The sequence below is a fragment of the Mauremys mutica genome, chromosome 7 (genome assembly GCF_020497125.1).
Source record: "Mauremys mutica isolate MM-2020 ecotype Southern chromosome 7, ASM2049712v1, whole genome shotgun sequence".
NCBI classification, from domain to species: Eukaryota; Metazoa; Chordata; order Testudines; family Geoemydidae; genus Mauremys; species Mauremys mutica.
The window spans coordinates 113,024,316-113,050,856 of NC_059078.1; the positions used below are offsets into that span (position 1 = coordinate 113,024,316).

A 26,541-nucleotide genomic window follows, 5' to 3' on the forward strand; every position below is an offset into this window, starting at 1 on the left:
TTTTCCAAAGCAACTGGTGATTTTGGGACGGGTGCCTAACATGAGACCTGCTTTCAGAGGACGGGGGGGTTCAGAAGCAGGACCCTTTAGAGTGTAACAAGCTGGAACCCCAAATGCTTTACAAAATGTCGGTCCCTGCCCCCTGCTACTAACGCTTTCAGGATGGGCTGGGGTGGGCGCCTGCCTTGCCTGCCCCGTGGGTGGGGGGCGGGCGCTGGTGTGGGGCGCCTGAGTACTAACGCTACGTATCTCCCCCCAGTCACAGAAAAGGGCGCTTGGCTTCCTGAGCATGTTCCTGGCCCAGCGGCGCTCCCATCCCGCAGAGCAAAGGCTGACACGGGGTCTAGGGGAGCGAGTGAGGTCACCAGCTCCCCCGCCCTCCAGATTCTGGTCGCTGCGGCCCGGCTCCGCGGGCGGGGGAGGAGAGCAAGAGGTGGTGGCGTAAGCCCAGCGCTAACCCTCGGATCTGGGCTTTCACCATACACTTAGCCTTTCGCTCCAGCAAAGAACAATCTGAAATTCAACAATATCGATGTTTATTCAGTCCAAGCAGGCCGAGTTACTCAAGGTTTTAAAAGGCCGCAACTAAACCCACCCAGGTTATCTGGGGCGAATCAGCTACTGCTAATTATCGCCCCGCTCAACGGGAACGAACTGTGGCACCGGGCATTTCAGAGAAGGGGCGGGGGATGCCCTATGTTCTCCCTAAAATGCCTGGTCCGTCCGCCGCTGGCCATGCTGGGAGTTATAGTCTTTTGCCTTCCCATCCCTTCCAGTTTTCTGGGGGTATTGAGATAGTCCCGCCTCCTAGAACTACAATTCCCAGAAGGCCGTGGGGTAACCCCGTCAACCTACCCAAGTCTTATCCTCTGTGACTACGGCCCCCAGACGGCACCGCAGCGCTGTGGAGGGGAATGGGAAGGAGAATCCGGCCGGAGAGGGAGCGGGCTGCGGCTGCGCAGTTCGCGGCTTCCTGAGTGGCTGGCGGCGGCGGCCATTTTGTAGTGCTGCCTCCCTCTCGTACTCGGACTGCGGTGTCGGGACCTGGCGCGGGGGCGAGGCGGAGCGAGGGGAGCTGGGGCCCTCACCTTCCCTTCTCATTGCGCGGCGGAGCCCCCCCAGCGCGCCCCCCGGAGACGGCGGCGGACGGCCCTCACGCCGTGATGGAAGACGACGGGCAGCCCAGGACCCTGTGAGTGAAGAGGGAGCGGGAGCCGGGCGGGGAGTGGGGGCCCAGGGGGCCTGGCCAGGAGCAGCCCCCGGGTGGACCCGGGGTTGGAGGACGCCGGGGACTAGCGGGGGGATATGGAGGGTGGGGAGGGAATTCAGAGCGTGGCGCGGGACGTGCTGCCACAGCGTGAGGGGCCTGGCCCGGGGAGGGAGGCGGATATTGACCGGGGGGGGGGCGAGGAGAGACCACAGACACTGGAGAGAGGAAGGGGAAGGTGGAAGGTATGGACGGGAGTTGGGGGGCGACCGAGATTGCAAGAGGAAGGGAACAGGAAACTACAGAAAGTGGGAAAAGGGGGAGGAGAATTTCGGGGAGAGAGAACAGAACCTGGAGGGAGGCAGAGGATATGGGGGGGATGGTCCAGAAATTGGGAGGGGGGAGTAAAATATCGACTGGGGGGAGGATCCAGCAACTGAAAGGCAAAGTGCAAGAATTTAAGTGAGGTAGGAGGAGGAAACTAGTCAGGATGATACTGACTTCGGGAGGGAAGTGGAGAGTCAGAAGCCGTGTGAGTATAGAGGGAGGCCCTGGGGAGATCCAGAATCGTGAATGGGGTGCATAATCAATGGCTGACAGTTTCGAGGAAGGCATGCACCTTATTGTACTCTTAAGGCTAAGGGAAGAGCAGTAAGGTAGGCATGTACATATGCCTGCTTTGTTATTGTGACTAAACCCTCCCTTCACCCACCTGAATATTATATGTGGCAGAAGAATACCCACAACTACTCCAAGGTAAATGGATTTTTCATGGTTCTAGTTTGTGGTGTCATGAAACAGATGTTCATTGTTTCATCTTCTTTCTTGGGGTGAGGTGAAGACCATTGTGAAAGAGGGGTTCTTTCCCTAAAACTGGGTGTTTAGAAAAGTAATGTTTTTTCTCCAGTACTTATATAGTATGTTTTTTGCTATACACTGTCATAAGAAATCACTACATCTTGAGTTTTGTGTCAGTGTATGATGACTTACTAACAGCTTGAAGGTTTCCTTCTAAGCAAATGAGCTTAATCTTACAAAAATTCCTTAAAAATAAACAAATGTGAGCTTTTGAGTCGCTTAGTTTGCTAATAGTCATATTGAAATATGCTGTGCTTTAGTTATGTTGGAATATTTTGGAAAGTATAAATAGGCACTCTTTATATGCATTTTAAAAGGTCTATATATAAAATAAGTTTTGTTCAAACTATTTTCAATTAGTTTATAAAGTCAGCTCCCTCTGCCAGTTTTGTGAAGAGCAGTATCTACTATATCAGGGGTTCTCAAACTGGGGGTCAGGACCCTTCAGGGGGTTGCGAGGTTATTACATGGGGGGTTGTGAGCTGTCAGCCTCCACCCCAAACCCCGCTTGGCCTCCAGCATTAATAATGGTGTTAAATATATAAAAAAGTGTTTTTAATGTATAAGGGGGGGTCGCACTCGGAGGCTTGCTGTGTGAAAGGGGTCACCAGTACAAAAGTCTGAGAACCCCTGTACTATATGAAATACAAAAGACTCAGACTGTGCATGTGGGCAAGAAAGAGGGTGCCCTCTTGCCTGCCTTGGGAAAATAGCTTTGAAATGGCCTTTGGGGGCTAATTTGGGCTGTTGAGACACTTAAAAATGCAGACTGAGTTGGGAATAAAATTGGTCTCTAATCAATTTTATTTTTCTAGGTGATAGTCTGTCTCTTTCCCTCCTCTTCCCCAATCCACAAAAGTTGGATTTGATAATTCCTGATTTAGCATAACAATTACCAGGCCTGCCTTTGCTCTTTGAGGTGCATACTTTCAGTCCTTCTACCCAAATAACTTTTAGAAATGGATATTGACTGCCTAAAGGGACTTGGAATTCACTTATGACAATGGGGAATAATCTTAGGGATTTTTTTTTTAAAGTGAGGGAAGGAGAAAGAGTAAGGTGCACAGTGAGGTTTAATTTAGTTTATTTTTAATGAATTAGATATCCTCCTGACTTCCTCTCTAAAAACAAAAAAACTTCTGGGAAAGTTAGAACTAGGCTGAGTTTTAAATGTGCTCTGACTGCTGCTGTCAAGTTCTGGTGTTGAGTTAATAGTTTATACTTTTGATTGAGGCATCAGGAAGTGAACTAGTTTAACCCTTAGCTATTTAATTACAAGATTACATTTGTGCTAAGATGTCTGAAATAACACCTCAGAAGAGCTGCAGAAGAAGATTGAATAATCACATATGATTATATCTCTGCTTAATTTGTGAAGTTAATATACAGTAAGTGCTTTTCTTAAAATACAAAGAATTTTCTCTTGCATAAATAATATGAAAAATCCTGCTGTAGAATTGCTTAGACATTCCAACACCTCTAGCTTCATCTGAAATACCAATAATGTTTTTAAATTTAGGATTCTCACTTAAATGCTCATCTTGTGTTTTTTTTTATGGTTACTGTATAACATTCATGCCTTTTTAAGGTTACTGTATAACATTCATGCCCTTTCAGTTGAATAAGATGCTCACTGACATCTAGTACCAAATAGTAATGCACATTGAACTCTAATTGTTTTTAAAGTAAGTAGTAGGTATTTTATCTTTAAACCCAATTGATCAATTGTATAATCACGTGGTCAATAAAATAAGTGTCACGGTTCTGTGCCCATGTGGTATTTCACTTATCAGAGATAATAGATCTCAGGAGTTCTCTTCTATTGCCACACTGGAAAATACTGTAAGTTACCATTTTTTCTTCTATAGACACCTGCAAGTTAGGGATCAAATGTTTTAATTGGGAAAAAAAAACCCAAAGGCATTTACCCAAAGTAATTGTTTTAAATATTAATTGCCTACAGTATTAACTTATTTTGCAGTATTTCAAGTGGTATTATATTACTTTCTGGTGTTTAATGACTTTCTTAATGGTTAAAAGTATCTGAAATACTAGAAATTTAAAGACCATTTAACCTCTCACAGCTCACAGGCATTTATATAAATCTGAAAAAAATTATTGTTGGCTCACTTGTCAAAGGAAATGGTAGTATTTTGATAAATTGTCAGCTTATTTTTATAATTCAGCATAACATGGCAGTATGGTAAAGAAGAAAGAACTATATTTACCTCTACAGTGCCTCATATAATGGTGTCTGGATTCTGATCAGAGTCTCTCCTTATTAACATTATATAGAAAGTAACAGCAAAAAAGTACTTTTGAATTGATCCTCAATGCCACATTGGTTGAGACTGAAATCAGTAATAAAATATATTAGACTAACAAAAAATCAATACAGTTTTTGAGGCCTCAAAAGCTCTTTTGGTAAGAGTACTTTAGAACTTTCATATCAACAAGATGTGTTATTAGTAAGTTTTAGTTGGAATCAAACTTACTCTTGTAAAGTCTGTCAGATCCTTATCCTTCACAAGCAGTAGACATTGAAGTCTATTACTTTGATTCCCTGGGAAGCTAGAACGTGATTCCTGCCAATGATCTGTTCTCTGACTTGGGACTGCCCTTTTTGCACACTCAAGTTGTTAATTCTCCATATTAGCAGTCTTGGAATAGTCACCACTGTACACAAAGGTGTTATATCACCCACTATGCCAAATTATGTATTTTGGAATTTGGAATCTGATCCATGGGGCACTGAGCTAAAACTGTTAAACTTTGAATCTCAAACTTCACTTAAAGCCAAGTTTCATAGATAAAGGTAATTTCTTTTCAATTGAAATTTTTATAGTACAATATGGAATTTCTAAAGCATTTCCTCTTCTGCTGCTGCTCTCTAGCAGTATCTGTGAGATGATGCCATCTGACCAAGTCAGAGAGTTAGAATTTGTGAAAATTTCACCATATAACTTCCCCCTTTTCTTACCCCTCCCCACAAACATTCATTATCCTCCTTTAAGGTAGAACCTGGAAGAACTTTGACGGACCAAAAAGAAATAGCTATAAACATAGCTGTCCTCACTTGCCTATTGTACAGTGATAAAAAACATGTCACCCTCAGAGTCTTTTTGATCTTCAGCCTAGTTGATTGTTGTACTCTGCTGTTAGGATATTTCTTCTGCTAGCTTAACAGGATCTGTGAACTCCAGATATTGTTTCTTGGGGCTGGTTTTCACTATGGGGAGATCCACACTGCTGCAATCGATGCATCAGGGGTCGATTTAGTGGGTCTAGTGAAGACCCGCTAAATCGACCACAGAGTGCTCTCTGGTTGACCCTGTTACTCCAGCTCCCTGAGAAGATTAAAGTAAGTTGACGGGATGCAGTTCAGTGAAGACACCGGGGTAAATCGATCTAAGCTATGTCAACTCCAGCTATGTTATTCACATAGCTGGAGTAGCGTAACTTAGGTTGACTTATCCCGGTAGTGAAGAGAAGTCCTTGGTCTGTAGACATTGTCAAAATCGTTCAGTAGTACAATGTCTTGGACTTCTGGTATCTGGTCTAGGTTTTTAAACTATGCCTATCAGTGTAGTATGTAAGTGCCACAGTTTTATAGAAGTGAAGACACCGTACAAATATGTCAGTGTGCATGAAGCCACAGCATATTGATGTCCCATGAATTAAGGAGACAGCCTAAAGAGATATAAGTGCCTTTCTCTATTGTATAATGTTTCAGTTTTGCAAAATCATACTACTATCCTGAGGGTTATAATAATATAAAAAGCTTGGAAGACTTTGAAAATGGTATTTTTAAAAGCACTTGCTTTGCTCGAAACATCATATTGCATAGTTCTGCAAACTTAGTATTTTATAGTCTAAATACATAGTACAACTTTTAAACTATACATAATTTTATTAAAAAACCTTTCCAGGCTGGCTGCATGTTACAAGTAGCTGTTTCCCTGGCTGTTGTGAAGTCACAAGTATATTGGCTTGCCACTCAAGCCAAGCTGGTGTTTTGTGGCTTCATGGGGAGTGGATTTTGGTAACATAAGACTTCAATTCCAAAGGTGCTGAATGTCTTCCTTACCCTGGTTATTTGGGATAGACAAGTACTTTACACCAAAGTTGTTTGATATTTGTATTTTGTTTTAAGTCATCTTTGAATATATTGGGGGCAGTGCTAATATTAAGTACAAAGACTGCATAAAATATTAAAGCTAAATCTTGATCTTTAACTCCGCCTGGCCCAAACTTGTATAAGTTTGCATGGCCAAATTGTTCATGTAGTTCTAGAAATCTGGACTCTGCAGATATTGCTATGCAGATATTATATATCTGCATAGCAGTATATACAGTATATTACAGTATATACAGTATATTACAGATTGGTCTGAGGGTACATCTACATTGCAAAACAAAACCGTGACATTGATTCTTAGACCATGGGTCAGCTGACTTGAGGTAATGGGGCTTGTGCAAAAGGGCTAAAAATAGCACTATAGATGTTCCTGTTTGGGATGGAGCCTGGGCTCTGAAACCCAGCTCCAGCCGGAAAGGGAACATCTACACTGCTATTTTTAGCCGCATAGATTGAGCCTAAGTCAATCTAACTTGGCTCTGAGACTTGCTGCTGCAGGTTTTATTTTTTTTTGTAGTATAGATGTACTTGAGTCTACAGTACTGCAATTTCAGAATGGTAGCAATTTAAGAATAGTGTTAACTGCTTTTGTCTATTTTTTTTGTAACACTGAAAGTTGAAGGAAAACACTACAATATAGAGTGATGCAATTATCTGATACGCATTTAGGGAATTTTAAAAAACTTGTTCTTAAGCCAATAAAGCAGTGGTCCCCAGCCTTTTTGGCTGGCGGGTGCCAGCCGAAGGACCACTGCGGCAGTGGAGCACCTGCCGAAATGCCGCCGAATACAAAAAAGATTCTATTTTGTATAGTTTTTGCACAGTATTAATATACACCTTGGAATGATGCTCTTTCTGATCTTTTATTATATTGCAAACGTCGTCTTCCCTCATTTCTTTGAGACAATAGAGATGAAACCAACATGACTTAATTCTATTTACTATCATGTTTGTGCAGCACAGTTGATGAGTGTGGACTATGTACACCATTTGGGAATGTGTTAGCTTATACTGCTGCAGCGCTAGCAGAGGAAACACAAGTGCTCATTATGTAGGTCTTACAAAAATAATGGTTATTTCTTGACAAGGATTATTTTATTTTATGGAGGTTTTTTTTTGGTCTGATTCTAGTAACATCCTCGAAGGTTAAATTTTGTGTTCAGACTATGAATAGTCTGCAAGTTTTTTAAACATTAAGCATTGTTTAGTCCAGGGGTGGGCAAACTACGGCCTGCGGGCCACATCCGGCCCATGGGACCATCCTGACCGGCCCCATCCCTGCTGTCTCCTCTCCCCCACAGCCTCAGCTCGCTCGCTCTGCCACCGCCACCATGCTCTGGGCGGTGGGGCTGTGAGCTCCTAGGGCAGCGTAGCTGCAGAGCCTGGCCTTTGACCCGGTGCTCTGAGCTGGGTAGTGGCAGTGAGGTGGCACGGCTCCAGCTGGGCGGTGGCGGCTGTAGCGCCGCCAGCCACTGGTGCTCCAGGCAGCACGGTAAGGGGGCAGGGAGAAGGGGGTTGGATAGAGGGCAGGGGAGTTTGGGGTGGTGGGCGGGGTCTGGATAGTGGTCAGGGTGGTCAGTAGGGAAATGGGGTTGAATGGGGCAGGGGTCCCGGGGGGCAGTCAGGAAGGAGGGGGTATGGATGGAGTGGCAATGGGGCAGTCAGGAGACAGGGAGAAGCGGTGGTTGGATGGGGCAGCGGTCCCGGGGAGGCCGTCAAGAATGAGAGGAGGGGTCGGATGGGGTGGCAGGGGTCAGGGGACAGGGAGCAGGGGTGTGTAGATGGGGCAGAGTTCCCAGAGGGGCTGTCAGGGGAGTGGGGTTGGATGGGGTAGGAGTCGGGGGGAGGGAGATAGGAGTTGGGGGCCGGGCCACGACCCCCTTCCCCTAACTGGCCCTCCGTACAATTTACGAAACCCGATGCGGCCCTCAGGCCAAAAAGTTTGCCCACCCCTAATTTAGTAGCTTTTTTAAAAATTAAACTAATTTTTGTATGGCATATATTTATGTACACCTCCACCTCGATATAACGCTGTCCTCGGGAGCCAAAAAATCTTACCGTGTTATAGGTTAAACTGCGTTATATCAAACTTGCTTTGATCCACCAGAGTGCGCAGCCCCCCCCCCCACCTCCCCCGGAGCACTGCTTTCCCATGTTATATCCGAATTCATGTTATATTGGGTTGTGTTATGTCGAGGTAGTGTTTGTGTAGCTGGCTGCTGTATATTTTTGTGTGTGTGTGTGTATATATATATATATATATATATATATATATATACACACACCAGCTACACATATATGTATGTGTGTAGTTGGTTTGTCTGGATATCTTTTTAAAAAAAAGTTGTTTGTTCAGTGAAATTTATTCTAAAATGTTGTGAACCATTAGTTTCTGATAGTGAGTTTTCCCTACTATATATAGAATTGACTTTGTAAATATGCATGCATATTCTAAATGGGAAAATTTATATCCAGGTGATACCTTAAAAAAGTTTTTCAGGACCCCAATTAAAATTTAAGACCTTGTTGAGAGATTAGAGAAACAAATAATTTACCTTCACAGAAACAGTAATTAACAAATGCTGTTTTGAAACCTAAAAGGTTTTCTCTTGATTTAGATGTGTGTGGTACTGGTGCAAAACCAGCTAAGTAAGTAGGGTTGATTTCAGCGCCATTGGAGTAGAAGACTGACCAATAGGGAACTATAACATTGGCAGTTTATTTCAGGCTTTTCAAAGGTAATAAACAGACAAAAGGGAGTAAATGTAAGTGTTTAAAAAGTGATTTTAAAGATAATTTGGTGTTTCTCATTTGTTAGTTGAAGGAAGCAACTTTTCAAACAGACTTTAAATGACTTTCACTTAGTGTATTTCTGCCTTCATTTTTACCCATATGAATTGAACTTCATAGTGAAGTTTTTTGAAAGTGATACATTAATGCGAAGTGTCTGTGATTTAACAGGCACATTTGAATACTTAAAGTTGGATGGTATTGTGATACTCTTAAGTTGTAAATATACCTACATGATGTGAATGTTACTGTCCTCCATATTGGAGGCTTTATTGACAAACCAACACTGAATATCTCTGTACAATTTTTACATATAAATTCAGTTCCACACCTGTGCATTTAATTAATGAAATTTGATAATTCAAATTAGAAAATGTAGATTTTCAGCAGTTTTTCGTGACATGGCTTTATCTTTTGTGGAGGTGAATTCTAGATTCTCTAATAGCTTTCAGTATTGAAGAAAGTAGATGAAGCTTCCTGTTGGAGTTTGAGTAGGAAACTTTTTTTGACCTGAAATTGACCAACCGATACACTTTTAAATTTGGAATTGTCATGAAGGTTGTGTAAGTACTAAAAAGTTCTTAAGTCTTAAAAAAAAAAAAAAATTTAAAAAATTGAAAAGGGCAGTGTAGTAGTTGGTATGAGAATGACTTTTGGTCAAAACTTGCAAGAGTGTTTGGTGCATGTGTACTTTTTTTTTTTAATACACTAACCCTCCCTCTAGAATTCCCAGTTACCACAACAGACGCCTGATGGAATACTCCTTGTCTATACTACCTTCTAAGTTACATTGCTTGTTTGTGGGTGTGTTGTTTTCTCCCAAATGACTAGATGCAATAGAACCAAAGAATTGAGCTCTCTAATTATGAGAACTTGTCATCTTCACATGTGGATGAGTTATATCAGTAAAATATTAAGGAATATGATGTTGGATATATAAAAGAATAATTTTTTTCCTACCCTCCAAAATGGTGTTAGGCAGGTAGTCAGTGGATACTAAAACTTGATTTTAAACATCGTTCCCAATTTGATTGCCTGTTCTCCCTTTTTGTTGCTGCTGACAAAAGTAATACTGCTATGTACTATTACATGACTATTTCTAGTTTCATGATTCGGTTGCATTGCCAATCTTATAATTTAGGAAACGTGTAAATTTAGTAACTGTGAATAAGTTCATATGCAAATATTGTAAAGTATTTTGTTCAGTGTGGGATATTTAAAAGGAGGTTTTACATAGAAATCATATAATATGTTCAAATCTATTATAAACTTGAAGATAAAGTTGCTGGATTTAAAATGTTGTTTATTTCCTTGTGTAGCTATGTAGGAAACCTCTCCAGAGATGTGACTGAAGTACTTATACTTCAGTTATTCAGCCAGATTGGACCATGCAAAAGCTGTAAAATGATAACAGAGGTAAGGCCTTCCATTTCCAAATGGTATCAAATATAGCATACTGGTTTTGCATAAAAATGCAGAAAATCAGATTGGCAGCATATCTCTGCAACGCTGGTGTATGGTAGAATGTAGCTTCCTAAGCAAGCGGTATTTATAAAGCCCTGCACAGATACAAATTTATACCCAAAGATCCAGATATAAATTGGTATCCATGGAACCACTGGGCTCTCCCAGGAGCAGTAGTGGTGAAAGGAGCAGAACGTGGGGCTGCCACTCTCAGGACCCAACGCCCCGCGCCGGCAGCTCCTCTCCTCCTCCATACTGTCCCCAGCCCTGCCCCTGGCCCTTCCACGCAGCTGTCTGCGTCTCCTGTCTGGGGGTGTGCATGCCACTTGAACACAAGAGAGTGACCAGGAACAGCTGCCGGTGAGCCTGGTACCCGCCCCAGTAGGCATGGATAGGGGCAGTACAGCTGCGCTGAGCTGGCGCGAGGCGCTGGCTAATGGGAGCAGAAGCCCCATGTTCTGCTCCTTTCGCTGCTGCGGTTCCTGTGAGAGCTCTGCAGTTCTGAGGATACTCACTTATATCTGTGGATATCCGAATCCATGAGTATAATTTTGTATCTGCGCAGGGCTCTATCTATTTGGACTCAACACTATGCATGACTCAGCCGTTGACAGTCTTTGAGCACAAGCTGACATCTGATGCGACAGAGTTTTTGTTGCCATGTACTCTTTAGGAATAAGCTCCTTCCAAGACAATCTTCAGCTTGTATAATTGAGTATTGGCATCCTTTGGTTTCATGACAACTTAATGGGAATTTCTAGCACTGCAGACATCTTAACCCAATCTTTATAGTTCTACATTTTTAATAACCATGGATGGTTAAATGGAGTTATAGTAATATATCTACTGTAGATAAATTCTCAGTCATGTATGTTCACTTCCTTACCCAGTGACTTTAGCAGCTGTCAATAAATAATCTAGAATGGATGAAGGGTTGATATTCCAGCATCTTTCACTGACCCAGTACTCTTCAGCCAGTCTACTAGTCTATCCTTGAGTTATCTGACATAGCTATCTAATATGAAAGAAAATAGCTCAATAAGAGTAGAATCAGTGCCATTTTCATAGTCAAATTACAGGTTTCACCTGTAATAAAGTATCCAAATGTGCGGGGCCCTTTTATGGCCTTTAAAGCGTGTGTGCATTCAAAGTTCACCCTGAAATTGGTGGCCTGTAGTAGTACCAAATATTAAATGCTTGTTTTTAGAAATTAACTGGCATCTTTGTTTTGTCTGAGTTTTCAGATTGAGAGAAAACAGAAAATGGAATGTATGATGTTTCTGTTAGGGTGGTTCACTACAAACAGCATGATAACACTTGTATTTTATATTGTATTTAATAGACTGCAAATATCTGAATGTCTGTGGAATTGCATCTCATTCAGATTTAGATTGAAATATTATGCTGGTGGTACAGTAGGTTAGTACAACAGCCATTAATTTGTGGAAACGCATTTCAAACCTAGTTTGAGTAATAGGTGCCTTAAAACACTTTTACTCCTTGTTCCCATTTGTACACCTTGAACATGAGTACATAATTCACATTCAACTGGCAGACTCTTTTCCAGAACTAGAATAGTGGGTGTATTGCAGGTGAAGACATATCAAAACTATACTTATGTATACAGGTTGAGCGGCACCTGCCTATCCTGTCCTTCTCTCTAAAATCAGTGTTTAGTTCTCATCTTTTCACGGGCACTAAACTAGCTCTCCTATTTAAGAGTATCTTGCTCAAGACCTAGTCACCAACTTATCTGTCATCTCCCCCAGTGGAAATAGTATTGAATGTGTCCATCTGTGATGGTGCATAGTTTCTTCCCCAGGACTAATTAGTATGCTACTTTCCTTTGCTCTCAGCTCTGTGCTTCCATTTTTGTTATCCCTCTTGTAGAAGACATGGACCAAATAGTCAAAAATGACTAGAGATATCGGGTGCCCATCTTGAGATGGCCTAAATGGGTCTGATTTTTTTCAGAGTGCATGCTCAGTAATTTTTGCAAATTGGGACCTTTAAAGGTATCTTGAATTGGACACCCGAAAACCGAGGTATCCCAAATCACTCCTTAAAAGGCCCTTTAATTGAAATGAGGGTGAAAATTGGGCAGGTTCTAATGGAAGAATAAACTCTAATACATGTACTATGGATCCTTAGTTTCCTCCATTCTTCCTCTTCATGTAACAGGAATGTGATGGGGGGAGAGAGAAAGGGGGCATTAAGCCTCACTTGTATCCGTGGTGTTCTGGGGCACCTACCCCACTCCTGGTGGTTAGTGAAGCCATGAGACTGTCCTAACTCTAAGATATGCTTCCCAAGGCCTCCAGCCACATCCTGTCCTCCTCCTGACATGTCCTTATCACAAGGGCTGAGAAGAGGGCCAGCGTAGAGACTACATGGTGGCTCTGCACCAGTTGGCAGATGCCCTGTACTGAGGGTGTTTTGGAGGGCTATTTCTGCCCTCTTCACTGTCCCATAGCGCTGCTTTAGGGCCAGACTATCCAGTTCTCTTATGTCAATATCAGAGATGTGGGTGAGTGACTGCCTTCCTTTATATCCCTCTGGAAACTATATTTGAGCACATATTATCCCTTAAATAGGCATTTCTTTGTATCTGATACTTCGCATATGAACCAACAATTGGCTAATAATGGTTAAAGCAGTGTGAAATAAAGACCCAATCTCCACATTTTTGCTGGCATTACTGGAGAAAGTGCTGCTGTGCAAGAGCACGGTGGGTTAGCAATTAATTTACAACAGAAATTTTCCTATACATCTGAAAGAAGGCAGAAGGGAAAATGAGGTTCTTACAGTGAACTGAATTTTGTTTTAAATTAGCTGTTTTTCAGAACTTGCTTTATGAGCTCTTTGGTCCTGGGTTTGTACATGCAATATCAATGCAGATATCCCAGTGTAAAACTCCAACTTTGTGAAAAATGTTTGCAGTGTGCACTAAGCTTAAAACCTAGTATTTGAATTTCATACTGTAATGATCTGAGAAGACATTTAATGTCGCTGTTGTATTTAATAAAATTGTTTAGCAATTAGTATTATTTAAAAGTGACCTGAAGGGCAGATGGGGCTGTTTGTACCCTTCTTTTTCCCTGCTTCAAAAGGTCTAAAGAAAGTCCGACAGGTTTGTCTGCTTGATTTTACATTACAATTTCAGGTCTTTCCAACCCCAGCAGTTCGTAGCATACAGTATGGATGATTGGAAACCATGTAGCATTATATCATCATGAGTATCGAGATTAAAGCTTGATCAGTTGTGAAGAGAGGATTTTTAGTCACTTTTACACTTTAGTATTGACTCCTTCAAAAGATATTTGCATCCAACTGTTGACAAGATTCAATATTTTCACTTGTTGGAGCTAAGAGATCTCCCACTCCAGTTTTCTGGTCTACCAAGGAGTCCTTTGGCAAATAAAGGAAAGATTTTGTCAATCAGGAGGAGGAAGAAGAAAAACTTGGAGGGGATAAGAGAGGAATGATAAACCTTTCGGGCTTTCTTTGTATGTTTTAAAGATGCAGAATTTCCCAAACCCATTTTTCCCCTCTGAAGGTAACCTTAAGGTAAATTGGTATGTGTTAAGCTTAGTAGACTAATGCTAAATGAAGACTTAAAAATGGATTTAACCTTGATAAGAAATGTCCATATTTGAAATATCTTCAAAAAGAATTAAAAAAATTAGAGTTCAATGTATTATTCTTAATGTTATTTTAAAGGTTATATCTAATACTAATGAAATAACATTGTTAAAGTTTCTAGCTATAAGTAATATTTTTTCCTGGATTTTCTTCTCAGCAACCCGATAGCAGAAGGGTCAACTCTTCTGTTGGATTTTCTGTTTTGCAGCATACAAGCAATGACCCTTATTGCTTTGTGGAATTTTATGAACACAGAGATGCAGCTGCTGCATTAGCTGCTATGAATGGGAGAAAAATTTTGGGAAAGGTAAGTTGTATAAAAAAAAGGCTAAGGTTTAAGAAATTAGATTTATGTAAAAAATTTAAATTATGATGTGAAGAATTTCACTGAAAACGATTAATCACAGTCTTGCTTAAAAAAATACATCCTCTGATGCCTTAAAAAAACTCTTTATCTTGCTATTGGAGGAGAACTTGTGTAGGTTAATATTTGTAAGTGGCCTTCGTGTACATTAATTTCTAGTTTTATGAATTTTGCTAAATCTGACATTTATTTTCAGGAGGTCAAAGTAAACTGGGCAACAACACCGAGTAGCCAGAAAAAAGATACATCCAGTAAGTAATACCACAGTATTACATTGTGAAATATTTGTATAGAGATTAGTGTAAAAATAGGTTGCAGTGACAAATGTCTAAATATTATTGTATTTTACCTCTCATGCTGAGTTTTAATAGCAGAAATACCCACATTCGTGTTTACAGTTGAAGTCTTAAAACATTCCCTGTATTTTACAAATGGTGGAAACTAAAGAACATAAGAATGACCATCGTGGGTCAGACCAATGGTCCATGTAGCCTAGTATCCTGTCTTCTGACAATGGCCAATCCCAGATGCTTCAGAGGGAATGAACAAAACTGGGCAATTATTGAGTGATCCATCCTGTCTTGTCCAGACCCAGAATCTGGCAGTCAGAGGCTTAGGGACAGCCAGAACATAGGGTTGAATCCCGGACCATCTAGGCCAATAGCCATTAATGGACTTATCCTCCATGAACTTACCTAACTCTTTTTTTAACCCAGTTATATTTTTGGCTTTTACAACATCCCCAGCAATGAGTTCCCACAGGCTGACGGTGCGTTGTGTGAAGTGCTTCCTTATATTTGTTTTAAACCTGCTGCCTATTAAGTTCCTCGTGTGACCCCAATTACTTCTGTTATGTGAAGGGGTAAATAACACTTCTTTATTTCACTTTCTCCACTTGATTCATGATTTTATAGACCCCTATCATATCCCCCCTTAGTTGTCTCTGCTAAGTTGAACAGTCCTGAGTCTTTTTAACCTCTCCTCATATGGAAGCTATTCCATACCCCTATTACTTTGGTTGCCCTTCTCTGTACCTTTTCCAATTCAAATATATCTTTTTTTTGAGATGGGGCAACCAGAACTTCATGCACTATTCAAGGTGTGCATGTACTATGGATATATAGAGTCATTATGATATTTTCTGTCATCTGTCCCTTTCCTAATGGTGCTTAACATTCTACTAGCTGTCTTGACTGCTGCTGCATATTGAGCACATTTTCAGAGAACTACAATTACTCCAAGATCTCTTTCTGGAGTTGTAATAGCTAATTTAGTTCCTGTCATTTTGTATTTATATTTGGGATTATGTTTTCCAATGTGCATAACTTTGCATTTATCAACATTGAATTTCATCCGCAATTTTGTTGCCCAGTCACCCAGTTTTGTGAGATCCCTTTTAGCTCTTCACAGTCAGCTTTGGGCTTAATTATCGTGAGTAATTTTGTATCATCTGCAAACTTTGCCACCTCACTGTTCACACCTTTTTCCAGACCATTTATGAATATGTTGAAAACCGCTCTAGTCCAGTACAAATTCTTGGGAGACCCTGCTATTTACCTCTCTTCACTGTGAAAACTGAACATTTATTCCTACCCTTTGTTTCCTGTTTTTCAACCAGTGACTGATCCAAGCGAGGACCTTTATCTCTTATCCTATGACTCCTTACTTTGCTTAAGAGCCTTTGGTGAGGGAACTTGTCAAAGTCTCTATGAAAGTCCAGGTACACTATATTCACTGGATCCCCCTTGTCCACATGTTTGACACCCTCAAAAAATTCTAATAGATTGGTGAGACACGATTTCTCTTTACAAAAGGCATGTTGACTTTTTCCCAACAAATCATGTTCATCCGTCTCTCTCATAATTCTGTTCTTTACTATAGTTTCTACCAATTTGCCTGGTACTGCAGTTAGACTTACTGGCCGGTAATCGACAGGATCACCTCTGGAGCCTTTTTAAAAATCTGAGGTGGAGAAGTTAAATTGCTGTTGAATGTCTGATGGAATCCTTGAATTAAATTTCTTGGGAGTTCCTGGATTCCAGTTCTTTGCTCAAACTCACTTTTTCAGAAGTATGCAAGGAGTTAAATTGCAAGATAGCAGTTAAATATTTGATTAGATAATGTTTTATTTGCAGATCACTTCCATGTGTTTGTTGGGGATTTAAGTCCAGAAATAACAACAGAAGACATCAAGTCAGCATTTGCTCCTTTTGGTAAAATATCGTAAGTATCATAATCAATATTGCAAACATCAGTTCAGGGAAAACTCTAGCATAAGTTTGTTTTTTGTCTGAAATAGTATTTCTTCATCTTTTTGCAGATTGTGTGATAAGGTTTTCATTATATTGGGGTGGATGGTGAGATGTCTTCAGTTCAGGTTGTGCATCACATGTTTATAAATACATTTAATGAATTCTGTTCTCCAATCTTGTTGAAAGCAGTATGCTTTTAACCTAATTTACATATAAAGGTCATTCCGGTTTTTAATTGAATAACCAGAAAAATAACAAATCAACAGCTTTTGTTAGTGTGACTAATTTTTTTGCTTAGTGTTTGCGTGCAGAATAGTGATTTCAAAAATTACAAGTGGTGTGTATTCCATCAGACTTGCCTATAGGCAGTATAGGAAAGCAGGTAAATATCAAGGTGTAATTTTGTGATGCAGTAAGTGTAGCTAGTTGTAAAACTTAGCTAAGTTGTGAACATATCTTGTATAATGTAAGGTTTTTTTTCTGAAGTATGAAATAACTTTTCAATTAATAGAAGGGGGGTTAAGTTAAAAGTGCTATATTTCAATGAAAAAATGCTGTGTTTATATTTGTGCACACTTCTGCCAGTTAAGGGATAAATACCTATCTATATTACATATCTGAGGTTAGATTTCAAAACATCTATTGTGTTTTAATTGAACATGTTAAACATTACAAGAATTCTTGAAGTGCTAAAGCATGTATGTCTCTTTGAATAAGGTAGTGGCTTCAAAAAAGTACATTGATCTCATATAACTTTCTTTTTAAAATCTTTAAAAAAAAAAGTTACACGTGAACTTTTTGTGCTACTTTACAGGACTATATTTCTGCTAAGAACAAAAATTCTCATTTTTCGTGTTCTGTACACTTTTAATGAACCATAAACCTTATTTCTTATCTTCTGCTATTTTGTTGTATACTTTGCTTTTTATCTCTAAATGTGGTAAGTAGTACTGTTTAAAAATCAATATAAAAAGAATACAGGTTTCTATTTCTCAGTCTATATTTATACCTGAGACCTGCAGTTTTTCTAAAGTCCAAGTCACAATTAAAAGTAATAGCATTCTGGTTATTTTGCAGAATTGCTCATAAGAATGGACAGGATCTTGAAGGCTAACTGCAAGGAACTGTGCACACTGGAACTCAGTTGTAGATTTTTTCTCATTTCTATTTATTCTTATTATACATTATTTATATATACATATTTTAGTATTTACATTTTAACATTCTATATTCAGTGCAGTTCTATATTTCCAATCATTTTAACTTACTCACTAAAAATTTCTGTGTAAATTTGTTGTTTTCGTACTGGTGTGCTTAGCATTGTTGTTAGTTTTATTATCCTTTCTTAAATTTCTGAAAATGTCAATTTTTCAAAATTTACAGCTGCCCAAACTCCAAAATGATGGTAGAGAATTGACCAAGAAAAATAAAGAAATCTGTTAACCAGGCCATGTATGCCTTTTAATTCCTATTTTTTTTCCTCTTTTTCAATTTTTTAATATTTCATATATTTTGTATCACTAGGCAGGAGACATTTATTTAGAAAATGCATGGTAAAGTAGATAGAACTGTTACAGTAATTTATAGAACAGTAAAACTTAGAGGACCGTAGCTAGTAGAATTTTAGAAAAGGAAACTTTGTTCCTTTTTAAACTTCGAGTTTGAACATTTTAGTTTTAGCCAGAAGAGGTTATGTGGATAGGTTGCATGTTTATTACATGTTATTTTTTTGTCCTACTGCTTTTTTCTAACAGGTAAAGAAGCAATAGGGAGAGTTCAGGAATGGCTATAGTTTTAGGGCTAACTGAATTTATAAAAAAAGAAAAACAAATATGCTCACAATACAGTGTGTGTGGTTCCTTTTAGTTTTTATTTTGAAGGTTAATAATAATTCCCTCATATAGCTGTGCTTCTTTTCACAGGGATGCACGGGTAGTTAAAGATATGGCAACTGGAAAATCAAAAGGCTATGGTTTTGTATCATTTTATAATAAACTGGTGAGTAACCACGCTGCAGGAATAATCTTTATACAGACTAGTATTATGCAAAGCAGTGATTAAAGAGACTTGAAGTCATCTATATTGGGGGAGCGGGGGAGTCGAAAGTTTCAGGTACTAATCCTGCCAGAGTATCCCACAAATTTTTGTAATTTTACAGATTTTTTCCCCCCCTATTTTTTTTAAAAAAAAGTTTTTCCATGCCTATCTTGCTGTGATACCTTTACTAAGGATCCCTTTACTAAGGGAAATGAATTGATCATTTAGGGGAAAATATTGAAATTGACTATAAACAAAGTACTGTCAAAGAAAAGGTAAAAGTGAAGAGATTCCTCCCCCTTCCCCCCCCCCCTTGTAATCTTAAATATAGTAGTAATGGGTAAAAATATTCCAGACAGAAGTGACTTACATTGACTATCCCTTTAATAGGATAGCTAAAAATCTTGGTTTTTTTAGAATCATATTAAATAAATAGTGTCCATAGTTAATGGTACATCCTTACTATTTATGGCAACAAGGTGCTTTTTATAAAGAGTAATTTTATCTTATACCATATGCTAACTAGAATATCTGAGAACATGTTGTGAAACGAATTGCCCACACAAGGTAGCTATGAGAAACAGAGCTATTTTTATACAGAAGTACTTGAGGGATTGTTTACATAGCTCGTCCATATTGCCTTCCTAAGCTTGTTCTGTGTATTGAAAAAGAGACAAATGTACAAATATTTCAGGGGTTTGGGATTATAACAAACATACATCTAGTGCTTTGTTGTTGGAAGTATTTCACATAGCTTTTTCATTTTTGTAATGTTGAATGAAGTTCAGTGATTTCATCGTTAAAAGGACATTCCATGATGAAAATAATATTAAGAAACCTTGGTTTATTAAAATTGAAAACACAAACTCGAGTTTACATTTTACCACTTATGCTTTGTCTAATTGGCATTTCTTAATACAGACAGCAAAAGTAGAGATGTCTTTTTTTTTTTTAATTTTCTGATTCTCTTGCATTATCATAAGTTGTTAAGGTTTCCAGCCCTGCGGAAAAAATGCTGAGACTGTTTGTTTATATTTATATAGAGCCTAAATTACCTGATTGTTCCTTTTTTAAGAGTGTACCAGTGAAAATACAGTTCAGTTTGGAACTTAGTATTTTCTTAGTGTCAAATAGGAGCACATAATTTTGTACCAGATACTTTAATTAAAAAAACAACAACAAAATTTTAACTGATAACAAACCCAGCCTTTTTTTGGTATTCTTACTTTCTTGTAGCTCAGCCGCTGCTTATTTTAAGTGTAAATAAGTGTTTTAAAAATTACTTCCTGCATGTGCCTGCCTGCTTTTCTCTGATATCCCTCCCTTTCTCTGTCATATTTGAGTCTTATTTTCCTCCAGAAACATTAAACACTTAGAGCCAAACCTACAAAGTTCTGAGTGCTTTGTGCTGTTCAGTCCTGAAAGTGCTCAACACACTGTAGGACCAGGATCACTGTTATATCTCATCTGCTTCTGTTCCTGCTTTTGTCTTTAAGTTCCTCCCAATTTCCACCCACGTATTCTCAGCTTTGCACCTTGCAGTTCAGGGAGATGGAACCTGTCCTAGCCCCTATGACTTTGAAACAGTCTTCCAAACTGTGTGCCATATGACCCTGTCTCTCCTCCTTCAAAGTATCTGTATTCAGAGGTGCACTTGTGAATTATGTCTGAATTAAGCTGTTCAGGCTATTGGCTGTATTTATTTTCCATGTTTGTATGATGATGTTTGCTCTTATGGCTCTGTAAATATTGGACTGTGTTCAGAGGTGATGTAAGTTGAGTACCACGAAGGGGCAAACGGGAAGCTGTATCAGGGAAAAATGTTGATAATGTTTTTGAACATGAAGATGCAATACCTTTTTGCAGGAATTCCTTCTTGATACATAATTTGTCACACTGGAAATCTGTGGGTCAGAAACGTATTCATTATGAATATTCTAGATAAAGCAATAAGATCAACCAAATTTATAACTGATTATGAAAGTTTTTCTATATCCAAGTATAATAGTTTCTTGTTACTTTCCATCTGTTTGTTAAATGCTTTTTTGCATACTACGTTCCCCATATAGTTATTGGTAAGAGACTAATTATAGTATTATTTGAGCTTTGTAAACTAAACTCTTACGTTTTGGGTTAATTTATTTTAGTTAAGATTGCTTTTGGTAATCCTGTGACCTTTTGTATAATGTTAATCAGGAGACCACTGGATATTCAATTATAGGCTTTGTTTCTCTTTGCTTGTCTAGGTATAATATTCTTGCTATATACCTAGCTTCCATTGTCTTCTGTTGTGTATTCTGTGCATTGGAAATAGCAGTTCACTAGTGAAGTAATTTTTTCATTACTGGATTTTGATGTTACTGCAAAATTTTTTGATGTAGCTGCTTTTATATATTAAATACCCGAAGTCTTGAAAACTGCAGTAACTTTATTAGTAACTGGTATTGCTGCTATATGTAAATTAATCCCAATGACAAATGAGTACATTCTCAAAAATAGTAGGCTTACCTATCTTCTTTCCTTGTCTATGAACGTTGAATGAGTCTTAATTTTGATGTCCTTCAGGATGCAGAAAATGCAATTGTGCACATGGGAGGCCAGTGGTTGGGCGGCCGTCAAATCAGAACTAACTGGGCAACACGAAAACCACCTGCTCCTAAAAGTACACAAGAAAGTAAGATGCTTGTATTAAGCTTGTATTAGCTCTCCAGCACATGTACTGTTATGCTGGATGTTACAGTGTTCAGTTAGCAATACCCTTAAGCCATCAGATTTACTTAACTTGTAATTTAGTATGTGTTTGACTCCCACATATTAGGAATAAAAGGCCTAGTATATTAAATCATTATTCTTATTTTTCATGTTGATTTGTCTTAAAATATTGAGCAGATTTGTCAAATGTATAATTTTGTAATTGTATAAAAATTATTGGAAAGCAAATCCTGTTTTAATGTTTTTAAAATGACCCTTTCCATGTATAGATAGCACGAAACAACTGAGATTTGAAGATGTAGTAAATCAGTCAAGTCCAAAAAATTGTACTGTTTACTGTGGAGGAATTGCCTCTGGACTAACAGGTATGAGTCACTTTTATTGGGGGTACGGGAGACGTGTTAAACAACTAATGCGTTTTCAGCCCCAAGGTTGCTAATGAATTGGTTGAAAATATCATCTGTTATAGATCAACTTATGAGGCAGACATTTTCACCATTTGGACAGATTATGGAAATAAGAGTTTTTCCAGAAAAAGGTTACTCATTTGTCAGGTAAGGCTGTTAAACTAAATCTACAATTGTTTAATATATTAGTATTTCATGTATTGTTCTGTAACGTGTACTTGAATTAGCAGTGCTGTTAAATTAAAAGCTCTCACTGTTACACTATATATTTGTAGGAGAAATTGAAGCTTTAAAGGTTATGGGCATTTGCTCCTCAGAAAATAAAGGCCTACAAAGGCAGCCAAAATTTGGTGTAAGATTTTTGCATTTTTTGTGATTAGAGTTGTCTGAATATCTTTCTTATTTGATTGATTTTTTGATTTGCTGGTCATTGGGGGTAAGGTTGTGTCAACCCAAAACAAAACATTTTAAACTTTCAGCAAACTGAAAAGTGGAAAAAAATAAAACCTCAAAACTTGTTTAGATTTTGAGTTAATAAAAATGAAATTGAAGTACATTTCTAAACAAAGTGTTTTGGATTTTTTGTTTTAAACTAATTTGGCGAATTCAACACACATTCACAGATGTTTCGATTGACCCAAATCTGTATTTGGGGGGAAGAAGGGGAGGAGAGTCAGTCAGCAATTTTTCACCCAGTTCTACTTGTGATGCATGCATGCAGTCACAGTTCTTTAAAGTTATAGCACTATCAATTATAGTAAAACATAATGTTAATTTCATTTCTATCTTATCTCTAGGTTTTCAACCCATGAAAGTGCAGCACATGCTATTGTTTCAGTCAATGGAACTACAATTGAAGGACATGTTGTTAAATGCTATTGGGGTAAAGAATCCCCTGATATGACTAAAAACTTCCAACAGGTAATTACTAAAAACAGATTTTAAATTTAGTGTGTGTTTTTTGCATAAGCCAGCTGTGTTATGTGTAAGACCATTATCTCTCCCCATTGATAATTACTAATTTAATAATAATGTAAAACATTTAGTGAAATTGCATGGTGTGGTCTTTTTGGTAGTGCACATTGCAGTTCACTACCAGGTTGGGCTTGCGGCTTTGTAGGAACATAACTTCTTGTATGATTCAAGATGGGAAGCAGCTTTGGGAAATATCTAAATTCTAGCTAATTGGGCTACTGAAGACTAGCTCCATCCCGAGTCAATTATTTTATGGTGGTAATGAAACCTTAAATTCCTTATTGCAAAGGCAATTCTTTCTTCAATTAAAGCAAAGAATTGTAACTCCAGCAATTTCATAACTCCATAGATTAAGGGTTTGCCCTTGCCAGAAACCTTAAATTTAATACGTCTGTAAGGGTACATCCACACTACCCGCCGGATCGGTGGGTAGCGATCGATCTGTCGGGGACCGATATCTCACGTCTTGTCTGGACGCGATAAATCGATCCCTGAACGTGCTCCCGTCGACTCCGGAACTCCACCTGGGCGAGAAGCGGAGTCGACGGGGGAGCCGCAGCCATCGATCCTGTGCCATGAGGTCGGGAGGTAAGTCGAAATAAGATATGTCGACTTCAGCTACACTATTCCTGTAGCTGAAGTTGCGTATCTTACATCGACCCCCCCCACCCCCCCACCACACACACCCAGTGTAGACCAGGCCTAGAGTTGTACTATGAACTATTTTTTTTTTTTTTTTTTTTTTTTTTTTGCCTAGGTTGACTACAGTCAGTGGGGGCAATGGAGTCAAGTCTATGGAAATCCACAGCAGTACGGGCAATATATGGCCAACGGATGGCAAGTACCATCTTATGGAATGTATGGTCAAGCATGGAATCAACAGGGATTTGGAGTAGAGTAAGTGATTATACTTGTTTCAAATATTTTAAAAAAGGTGTGTTGCAGTTCTCCAGAAATGGTAAAACTCTTCAGTGATCCTCACTTCAGATTAATTTGGTATCAGGAGTGCTCTTGGCTTCAAGCCTTTCCGGCCAAACCCTCTGCACTAGGAAGCTTAAATCTGTTGAATTTCATTTACCTAAGTGGCATACTAACTCTGAAGAGCATGGATCGCGTAACTGATCATTCATCCGCTCTTAAGAGTATTTAAAATATATGTCCAGAACAGTTTTTTAAAAATTGTCTTAATTTTGTAATATTCTCCTGAGGATTTCACAGTAATATTTTTCACTGCTGACTTGTCAGCATGTTTCCCCTCTCCCACCCAGATGTGTCTCCATTATGCTTTCCTTTTTTATACATATGCATCAGTGATGTTGATAGAAGTTTGCACAGCTCTTGGAATAATGTTAACTCTTGCTGTAAAATCAGCTGAGAAGTTGATATTGTTTGTCTGTTCCCAAGTGTGTTTCTTCAATTAAGTGGCTTCAGACTGAGTATGTTGCATATATATTTCCATTTGAAATAAAGCCAGAGAAACTTGAGTATGGCTACAGCAAGAATTTATATTTAAGTACTACACAAAATCTGTTTAACTTGATTAACTTAGATTTAATTTTAATATTAAAGGCTTTCTTGCATTTGAATATTAATGGAAAAGGTGCAATACATATTGCTGAGTTTATAAAATTAAGTTGCTCCAAATGCTAACAAGTTGCCAAGGCATCAGCTCCTGTAGATAAGAAAACTGTATAGGGTCCGGAAAGCTCTTGAAACAAATGAAATGTTTCTTCTCCATCTGAGCAAAACCAAATTCTGTCTGTTTTTTGTTTCACTTGAATGGGGGCATGTAAAATTGATTTCCTTAATAATTCCCTTTTATGTATTTGAGCAATACCTTTCTGCTTTGGAGATTGCTAGCCCGTGCAGCTAGTATGTAGGTTTCTTGGCTTGTGGTTTTTTCCAGAAGAAGGCATGTTTTAGGAGAAGAACCTGCTCTAAAATCTTCCTGTATGTGCATTATTTTTGTGAGAAGTTGGGAAGCTTTTGACCTTGGCAGGAGTAGAAGGTAACAGAAGCAATATCAGATTTTGCATCTCTTTGTAAATAACTTGATTGGCTTGCCTTTTTTTTGTTTGTTTTTAAAGCCAATCTCCATCTGCTGCCTGGATGGGTGGATTTGGTGCTCAGCCTGCCCAGGGACAAGGTGCTCCTGTAATACCTAACCAAGCTGGATATGGTATGGCAAGTTACCAAACACAGTGAGCTGGGACTCTGTTTAAATGTGTGTATTTCATGATAGGCTTCAGTTTCCAGTGATACTCTGAAGACTGGAATGTAGACACCGGAAGAAGAAAATATTTATTTTAAAAATGGAAATGTTTGGAACCTTTAGCACAGCTTTGCTTTGGTGAAGAACACACATGTCTTCTAGTTCTGCCTTTTTAAGTTTTTGTTCATGATGGATATGAACATGTTTTTCTTTGTGTACAAAAACTAAAATAAAGTCAATAAAGACAATTCTGACTACAAATTTTGATATAGTAGGATAAATGGCTAATGAATTTGAACCTTAGATTACCATTCCATTTTTTTGTTCTGTCTTCAGTGTTTTACATCCCTGTGCTTTTTAAGAGAAATGACATTTGAAATACAGTAAGTTGCTTTCAGTTAAACACAAATCCTGAAATTTAACTGTGGACCAATCATTACACCCTGTAAGACAGTAGTGGTTTTTCAACAAATATGAGGGCATCATTCAGAAAACATACATGCTCTTGGAAATATTTTTTTAAAATATTTAATTTTTCTATGTGCTTAAAGAAGCTGAAGTCTGGTACAAAATAAACTTTCAATCTAAGCTGAAAAACATTACTGTCTGAGTTATTTGAGCAAATTTTGCTGTCCACATTCAGGCACATACTAAAACTTTTCAAATCTCTGGTTTGCTTTTTAAAACTGTAGTAATTGCATTTAATTTTGAGAAGCAAAAATGTTTTTGCAAGTATGGTGTTTGTATTAGTCAGGCAGTCATACTTGTGCTTTTTACATAAAGTTTGAAGGCTACACATTGTAAATATTTAATAACTACAATGTTTCAAAAGCATGCTCAAACATAGAAGTAGCTTGTAATTATTCAAAGTAATACTTAATATACTCTACTGCTTTAAATGCAGTAGACTGACAAGAATGTGCAAGACTGACATTTCCAAAGTTGGCTATTATGTAAAGTTACATAAATTACTATACAAAGAGCCTTAATTTTAATTTCATAAATCTTTAATGCATCACATTTTGTCATTAGAAATCTGAATTTTTTGCTTTACATTATTGGGTATGTAAATACCTTCGTTAACAACCTTGTAAACCTATTTCAAGGTTATTATAAGTTGTATAGTATCTTGAGTGTTTTGAAAAATCTTGGGATGTTTTTTAAGTCTAGAATATTTTGCCCAAGAATTTTTTAACAAGATTGTTAAAAACATCTTATTTTACAGAATATTCAATGTGCCATTTGGTAAATGGAGATGCAGTTGAAACAGTATACTGAGTTGTGACTTATTTTTAACTAAAGTTTTTGTCTTTATGGGTGGTTTGCATGTGATGAACCTGTACAGAGGCTGGGTTGTTTGTGTACTGAGTGTGTAAATGGATAAATCATGAAGATGTTTAAATGGTAAACTTGGGTTATTTCTGAATTATTTTATGGATACATTGATATAAACTGCCTCAATAAATTTGAAGTTGAAAATGAA

General features: G+C 38.4%; 1 protein-coding gene across 3 annotated transcripts; it reads left to right on the forward strand.

Moving 5' to 3' along the window:
- The first annotated feature begins 906 nt into the window (after nucleotides 1-906).
- Nucleotides 907-26,541, forward strand: TIAL1 (TIA1 cytotoxic granule associated RNA binding protein like 1). 3 transcript variants are annotated; one of them, XM_045025017.1, is made up of 12 exons: nucleotides 907-1,192; nucleotides 10,313-10,409; nucleotides 14,308-14,406; nucleotides 14,660-14,714; nucleotides 16,599-16,686; nucleotides 18,638-18,713; nucleotides 21,318-21,426; nucleotides 21,734-21,829; nucleotides 21,934-22,018; nucleotides 22,669-22,792; nucleotides 23,604-23,743; nucleotides 24,934-26,541. In XM_045025017.1, the coding sequence occupies exons 1-12, from the start codon at nucleotides 1,164-1,166 to the stop codon at nucleotides 25,049-25,051; spliced, it is 1,116 nt and encodes a 371-aa protein (XP_044880952.1). In that variant the 5' UTR covers nucleotides 907-1,163; the 3' UTR covers nucleotides 25,052-26,541. The 3 variants fall into 3 exon arrangements, with proteins under 3 accessions (XP_044880952.1, XP_044880951.1, XP_044880953.1); XM_045025016.1 differs by having other exon boundaries at nucleotides 908-1,192; nucleotides 14,257-14,406; XM_045025018.1 differs by lacking the exons at nucleotides 907-1,192; nucleotides 10,313-10,409; nucleotides 14,308-14,406; nucleotides 14,660-14,714; nucleotides 16,599-16,686 and adding an exon at nucleotides 17,829-18,167.